We start from the raw sequence: 8,583 nt of genomic DNA on the forward strand, positions 1-8,583 counted from the left end.
CTTTTTAACAGGCCATAGCGCTTTAAATAATCTTCTCCAGCATCGTCATTCAAATGCATCGATTCTTCTTCAGTCTTCCTGATTCAATGTCCAACTTTGACATGCATTTGGTGCAGTGGAGGACACCATGGCTTGGGTCAGGTACACTGTAGTCCTCAATAAATAACATCCTCACGCTTTAATACTCTAAAGAGGTCTTGTGCAACAGATTTACCTAATGCAGCATGTCTTTTGATCTCTGGACTGCTGCTTCCATGAACATTGATTGTGGAGCCAAGACCAAAAACCTTGACAAATTTCCCTTTTCCTCCTTCTATCATTATGTTACCCATTGGTCTAGTGAGGATTTTGATCTTCCTTACATTGAGTTGTTATCCATAGTGAAGGCTGTAATCCTCCATCTTTATCAGCAAGTGCTTCAGGTCCTCCTCACTTTCAGCAGGCAAGGTTGTGTCATCTGCATATTGCAGGTTGTTAATAAGCCTTCCTCCAATCTGGATGCAACATTTTTCTTACAATGTAGTTTCTCTGATGTCTTGCTCAGCATACACATTAAGTAAGTATGGTGAGAGGATACAACCCTGGCACACAGCTTTCCTGATTTTAAGCTATGCAGTTTTCCCTTGTTCCATTTGCACAACTTCCTGTTGATCCATATACAAGTTCCAAATGAGCACAATGAAGTGGTCTGGAATTCCCATTCTTCTCAAGGTTATCCACAGTTTATTGTGGTCCACAGTCTAAGGCATTTGCATAGTCAGTGATACACAAGTACAACATCTTCCTGGTATTCTCTGCTTTCGTCCAAGTTTCATCTGACATCAGCATTGACATCCCTTGTTTCATGTCCTCTTAATCTGGCCTGAACTTCTGGAAGTTCCCTGCTAATGTACTGCTGCAACTATGTTGGAGGATCTTAAGCCAAATTTTACTTGTGTGAGACATCAATGATATATATAGTTTGATATACTTTGAATATTCTGTTGGGTCACCTTTCTTTGGAATGGGAACAGATACGAATCTCTTCCAGTTATTTGGCCAAGTAGCTGTCTTCCAGATTTCCTGGTAGAGACGAGTGAGTGGTTCCTGTGCGTCTTCAGCATGCTGAAATATTTCAGTGGGCATTCTACCAATTCCTGGGGCCTTGTTTTGGGCTAATGTACTCAGTGCACTTTGAACTGCTTCCTTCAGCACCATTCGTTCTTGCCCATAAACTACTCCTGAGATGGTGGACTGTCGCCAATGGTGCCACCTGATGAAACATTCAGATTAACTTTGGATACTATAGCACTACTAGACATACAATTTTTAGTTATTCTTTTGGACATTAGTTATATTTTTCCAGTTCTCTCTTTCTGTAAAAATGGTTTTTCAGCATTCGAAATCTGTCAAAATGAAAATAGGGATAGAAAGGCTGCTCAAAAATGATTTTTAAAAATCTACATATAACCTCCTCCCTGGGGGATGGACAGCAAAGAAGTGGGTGAAGGGAGATGTTCAGATGGTGTAAGATATGATGAAATAATAATAATTTATAAATTGTCAAGGGTTCATGGGGGGGTGGAGCGGGGAGGGAGGGGAAAGAGAGGAGCTGATACCAAGGGCTCAAGTAGAAAACAAATGTTTTGAGAATGATGAGGGCAACAAATGTACAAAAGTGCTTGATTCAATGGATGGATGTATGGATTGTGATTAGAGTTGTACAAGCCCCCAGTAAAATGATTTTTTAAAAAAAGAAAGGCTGCTCAATGGCTTTATTCTAACAAAAAATTACATTCTCAAATGGATATGAGACTTATAATCATTGGGAAAATCAAACCACCTCTTTCATCACATTAATAATCATTTTCCTGTAAAGATACACTTTTTATTTTTAAGAATTCTATATAAAAACAAACCGATCATAATTGTAATGAAAACCTATTTAAAAGAATTTTTCAATACATAGACCTACTGGTTTATGGAGAATAAACCATTTATTCTATTTCTATATTTTGTGACAAAAATATGATTGAAGAATAAATTTCTAGGATAAATTATTGCCAATTAAGTAGAATTGAGATGCATATTCAAGGAGAAAAAAAAGAATGATATGACATTTCTAGTTGCTAAAGAGCTCATACCATGTATTTTTAAAATAGTTGATTATAGGTATCAAATTGCTATTTTATTATATCAGGTACATTTAAGAAAAATCATGATAACAGTTTTCAGTTTTGAAATGTCAATGTTACCATATGCTGAAAATTACAACCTTTGGCCCTTTTTGAATTTTTTTATGTAAAATGTTATCTTATTATCTTAAAAGCATGCTCTGAGATACATAAGTGCTTTGGTTTTGTTTTTAACAGTTTTATTAGCATTTCATCCACATGCCATACAATTCAATAATTCAATTATACCCAGAAGAGTTGTACATTATCACAACATTCAGTTCTAGAACATGTTCTTCATTTACTCATTGTTATTCATGTAATATTTTTTTCTAATTGTGGCAAAAAAATACACAAAACGTTCTCCAATTCCACAACTTCTACATATTTTAATTCGGTATCACTGATCATACTCTCCGTGTTCCCTTTCCAAGTTATTTAATCACCATCAACATAAACTCAATGCCCCCTGAGCAACAATTCTTTCTCCTTCACCCATGGTAACCATTGGTCAAGTTTAGTTCCTTTTTTTAGTAGTTTTCTTGATATAGTATTCACATATCATACACTTCCATGGTTAAATCACTTTTAAAAAGAGTTGTATATATATCATCATAATCAGTTCTAGTGCTTCCTCCCCTCTCCCACAGTCATTGTTTGCTCCCCAAGCCCCCTCACCCCACCACTAACCCCCCTTCCACATCCCAAATAAACATCAATTATTATCTCTATGCATCCGCTTCTCTGTGCGTCACCAACTGGGAAACCCAATAGATACAATAAAAAAACAAAATGGCAAGAAGAAAATAAATATAAAAATACAAAGACGAAGAAAGGAAAGAGAACCATCAATATTTGACAAGCCAGAGAAGAAATTTCTGTTGTAGAACAAGGAAGAAATACTTGCTCCTAATGCAAATTCAGGTTGGGTCAAGTGTGTATATTTGCGGTAAAGAAGCATCTATACTTAATCAATACCTTTGGGATTTTGAAAGTCTAAACTTTAGAAAACCAGGGGTCTGGAATGAATAGACTGATGCAGACATGTGCACTTTAAAGAAATGGCAACTGGATGCACACATACCTATATTTTCCAAATTATATAGGTTGAATTATTTTACATAATTCAATATATGTTCTGTTAAATAAAAAACGTCCCATGATGATAGGTTGGTGAACCTCTTGAAATAGAGCCCCCTGTCTTTTTTTTAAAAGATATTTTCATATTGCTTCTTTTTAAAAATCATTTTATTACAGCTCTTATAACAATCCATACATCAATTGTGTGAAGCACATTTGTACATATATTGCCATCATGCTTTTCAAAGCATTTTCTTTGTACTTGGGCCCTTGATATCAACTTCTCATTTTTTCCCTCTCTCCCCCACCCTCCCACCCTCATGAACCCTTGATAAATTATAAATTATTATTTTCAGCCCCTTGTCTTTTCAATATGAACAATATATAAAATGAATTAGATGCTTTTAGCTAATTCTAAGTGGTCTCAATAGAATGATTGTCTTAACCATTTTACTGTGTAATGATGATTTGTAGAGTAAGAAAATGAATTTCTTATTGATATCTAGTTCGCTACAATATCTGCTTTCTTTTCCATAATGTCTAGTTTAAAGTTGGTGAAACTAAGACTTTGCACTGTTACTGTGAGATTGAAGCTAAATACATATTTGCTCTTAATTCATGGATATGTCTTCTAATAGGTCACATTGATTAAACAACATAACATCAAATTTCCTTTACAAGAACCCAATTTATTGTGCTGGGGGTAGCTATATGGTGTCCAGATAGTATTTTTCTTAATTTAGGGAGGAAAATAACATGTGTTTATTAAGTGGGACAGAACATAACCTACAAGTTGACATGTCTGTTATGTTTGAGAGTTCTTAAGGTAAAATCATATTACAGTACTACTTTGTTCATTAGTTATTTATCTTTTTTCTGACAGAAGGGACATTTTTCATTTCAATGTCACCCACTCACCTTCCACACCCTTTCTGTAACTGCACCATAGACTGTAACGCTGACGTGCACGCTGTCGCTGTAAGTCAGAACCAACTTGTAGCATCTACCAGCAAGAAGTCAGCCTCGCAGCACCCACCTTTCAGTCTGCCAGCTGTGGTCATTTGCATGTTACTATGATGCTGGAAACTTACTTTGGACGTGTCATTAGGAAAAACCAGTGGCTGAAAAGGAACATCATATTTGATAAACAGTCAGCAAAAAATGAAGGAAATCTTCCATGAGATGAGCTGGCATAGTAGCTGCAACAATGTGCCCAAACATCTCCGAGATCAGGAAGATGATGCAGGACTGAGCAGTGCCTCTTTCTGTCCCCCCAAACTTACCACCAGAAGTGGGAGGCAACTCAGTGGCACCTATCAGAGGAATTGGTCTGAAGATGTCAGAGAAGGGTTCAAGGTGGGTTCTCCAGTTAGTTGTGCAGCGCCTGAGTGAACACGATGTTCACCACTCCTGGAGGCTCTTTTAAGTGGTGTTGTCGGCACTGGAACCCGGGCCCTCCTCTCCACCTCCAAAAACCCATTGCACTGCCATCAAGTTGATTCTGACTCATAGCAATCGCATCGGAGAGAGTAGAACGGCCCTGTGGATTTCCAAGACTAACTTTTTAGGGGAGTAGATAGCTTTGTCTACTTTATCTCCCAGTGCATAACCACAGCGCCACCAGGGCTCCTAGGGAAACAGCCCTAATATGTGAAGGACACCTTCATTTATAGTACAAATTCGTAATACCTGCTAAAGGCAACAACAACACCTTTAAATAAAGCTTAATAGAAACTGTTTCAACTAGTTTTGTTGGGGTATCCGTACTGTCTAGGCTGTAGATAAAGTAATCCTTCCTACCTCTGCCCCATTAGGACCCTGGTGGAGTAGTGGTTATGTGTTGGGCTGCTAACCGCCAGCTCAGCAGTTTGCACCCACCAGCCCCTCCAGGGGAGAAAGACGAGGCTTTCTATTCCTGTAAAGAGCTACCTTCTTGGAAACTCACAGGGGCAGTTCTACCCTGTCCTGTAGAGTTGCTGTGAGTCAGCACGAACTTGATGGCAGTGCGGGTTGTTTAACTTGCCCCCAAGATCCCTGTTGCACAGTGGTTAGGTGCAGGACTGCTGACTGAAAGGCTGGTGATTCAAACCCACCAGCAGCTCCGCTGGGAAATGACCTGCTCCTATAAAGCTTACTGGGGAGAAATCCCCATGGGGCTGTCACATGGGGTTGCTATGGGAGAAAACTCAACAGCACACATCCACCACCACTGCCCCAAGGCCCCAACAGTTTCCCGGGTGAGAAGCAGCTACTTGAGAAATCTATGCCTGCAATTTTGAGAATCTTCCCTTGTGATGTTATTAATAGTCACGGGAACAATAAATAGTGACTGGTCCCTGCAGATGTCTGAAAACACGCAAGGAGAAAGCACATACATCTAGAAAACTGGTGTCACCCCTTGATCACGTTGAGTGAGACTTCCTGTGACCGACTCCTGGGTTTCTCTTCTCCTCCATCGTGCTTGCGTTGTCCCTGTTGCTCAGGTACTCGTCCTGGCTCCAAGGTGAGCTCACTGTTGGTGCAACAGCTGCCTTCAGGCTTACCTTTCCGTGTTAGTGTTTCAAAAGGGAACAAACTTCGGATGTTGAATCCACATCACATTCTTTAGAAAACTAGTGTATGGAGCGCATCTTTGAAATCACTGCCTTTCTTTCCGAAGGCCTATTTAGTATTTATCCTTACTGATGGGTAGGCACACATGCCTCCACCGCTCTGGGAGAAAATGGCCATTTTGGAGAACATGTAAGTGTTCCTAGGAACCCTGGTGGCAAAATGGGTTATGTGCTGGGCTGCTCACCACCCGGTCGGCTTTTGAATCCACCAGCTCTCCTTGGGAGAAAGATGAAGCTGTCCGTTCCTGTAAAAATGTCTGACCTCAAAAACGCAGAGGGGCAGTTGGGTTCAGTCCTGTATGGTCGCTGTGAGTTGAGATTTACTTAACCTTTTTCTCCCAAGTTTAATAATTTCATGAAACACCTTACTGTGCTTAAAAAAAAAAGCTGCTATATTTATGTTTACAGTTTTCTTATTGCAAAAAGCTTACAAAGGGAGAGGCTTGTAGGACAATACCTGGATATTGAGCTACCAGATGCAGCGCTTCCACATCCCAAAGGGCTGCCCTCCCGCATACATCGAAGTCTGTTACCAACCAGGAAGCTCATGGAGCTTCTGGGTGCAGCCTTCCCTGGGGCCTCTTTACATAATCATGATGGATGGAATCGCGTCTTCACCCCTGAAATGGAGTAACGTCACATGGTGTGTCTGCTGGTCCTGCCAGGCCTCACCCAGGAGCCACCTCATTAGCATTCACTCGGTTCCAATCAGAGGCTCACTCCATCAAAGACACTGCGATCTCTGGGGAAATGCCAAGATTTCAGAGGGTTTCTTTCGGGAACAAAGACCAGTTCTCTGTGTAAAGTAAAATCCTTAACCCCAAGCTACTTTATAGAATTATTTTGAGCATCACACGAGGAAATAAAGTACTTACATCAACCCATGTGCCCAGTAATGTTAACTTTTATTGGATCACAGAGTCATCTCTGTGGCTCAAAACCTCTCAGTGGCCCAGAAAGAATCTTCAGTTTTTAAACCTTAAACCCAAACCTTAAGACCTCCCTTGAGGTCTTCTCTGAAATAAAAAGTAAGCTATTTAAATTAGCAAGGCACATATCTGCTCTGAGCATTGTCTTCATTTAAAGGTTTATTTATATGCAATTGAATGGACAGTGGAAACTCCAGAGTAGGATGTGAAGCGTAGAAAGCAGTTAGTGTCGCAGTTCTGGAATCAGAAAAAGATAGTGAGAATGATCACACAATGTAGACAATGTAGCCACTGCCACTGAACTGCTCATGTAGAAATGGTTGAAATAATCTCCCTTTGTCTCGGGGAGGAGATGAGCCAGTTAGGGTGCGATGTAGCGACGATGAAAAATACAACTTTCCTCTAGTTCCTGAATGCTTCCTCTCCCCCTCCCCCCACCACTATCCTGATCCCAATTCTACCTATACTGGGAGAGTAGAGGGAGGGTGGGTTGGAAAGGGGTAACTGATTACAAGGATTTACATGTGACCTCCTCCCTGGGGGACGAACAACAGAAAAATAGGTGAAGGGAGACGGACCGGGTAAGATATGACAAAATAATAATTGATAAATTATCAGGGGTTCATGAGGGAGGGGGGAAACAGGGAGGGAGGGGAAAAAATGAGGACCTGATGCCAGGAGCTTAAGTGGAAAGCAAATGTTTTGAGAACGACGAGGGCAATGAATGTACAAATGTGCTTTACACAATTGATGTATGTATGGATTGTGATAAGAGTTGTATGAGCCCCTAATAAAACGATTAAATAAAAAAAATTAATTTAAAAAAAAAAAAATTAATTTAAAAAAATGTCCCTTTGTATGTAAAGCCAAACCAGCCTGTGTTAGTTTGGGTAGACTAGAAAAACAAAGCCAGGGAAACGCGTGTGTATCAGTAAGAGCTTTATAATCAAAGAATAATTGTATATTAAAAAAACATCCTGGCCCAATCCAGATCACGTCCATAAATCCATTATTAGCCCTTATGTCTGATACCAGCCTGTAAATGTCTCTTCATACTCAAACAACACATGCAATGATACTGAACGCAGGAAAATCAAAGCCAGTGAGTAGAAGGTCTTCTGGATCCAGTGGCAGTAGAAGCATCTCAACATTGGTGTGGGTCTCCACATGGCTCCTCCAGCTCCAGGGCTCAGGCTCCATCAGCATAGCTCCATGTGGCGTGTCAAAAGGAATGTGTAGCAGAGAGTCTGTGTATCCTGCCTCCAGGGAGGAAGACAGGGGTCCCAGAATCCTCAGGAGAAGGCCATCCCACACAGAGGCCTCCTTGACTATAGCCTGATTGACAGGCTAGACACCACCCCTTCACTCAAGTTGACAAGAGATTATGTAACTGCCACATAGCCCATCCCCAACTCACAGTGCCTGTAATAGAACAGAGTTGAACTACCTTATTGGGCTTCTTTATGAAAGCCGACTGCCATATCTCCGTGCTGTAGAGCTGCTGGTGGCTTTGAACCACTTGTCAGACAAATGCTTAACCACTGTATACTGCCTCCCTGCACCCCACAGTTAAACAATTCAGTGGTAGCGGACTCAAGGATTCTAAGTAGACATGTGGGAGAAAGATGAGACATTTTACTCACATAAAGAGTTACAGTTTCTGAGGTCTTAAAGCCTTGAAGATACAGAAGCGCCCATCTAGCTCAGAAGCAACAAAGCCCACATGTAAGAAGCACACCAGCTTGTGTGATCACTAGATGTTGATGAGATCAGGTATCAGGCATCAAAGAACAAAAAATCATATCATTG

At 40.6% G+C, this 8,583-nt stretch overlaps 1 protein-coding gene across 1 annotated transcript in view; it reads left to right on the forward strand.

Moving 5' to 3' along the window:
* Positions 1 to 5,931: 5,931 nt before the first annotated feature.
* The window catches only part of LOC123521089 (band 4.1-like protein 4A), a 62,655-nt gene continuing 60,003 nt past the window's right edge, over positions 5,932 to 8,583 (forward strand). Inside the window, exon 1 of the mRNA XM_045285060.1 lies at positions 5,932 to 5,975. Coding sequence (XP_045140995.1) covers positions 5,932 to 5,975 — 44 coding nt within the window. The remainder of the gene's footprint in view (positions 5,976 to 8,583) is intronic.

Source organism: Echinops telfairi, unplaced genomic scaffold (genome assembly GCF_000313985.2).
Source record: "Echinops telfairi isolate 266 unplaced genomic scaffold, ASM31398v2 ScPeMD7_7469;HRSCAF=8507_1, whole genome shotgun sequence".
NCBI lineage: Eukaryota > Metazoa > Chordata > Mammalia > Afrosoricida > Tenrecidae > Echinops > Echinops telfairi.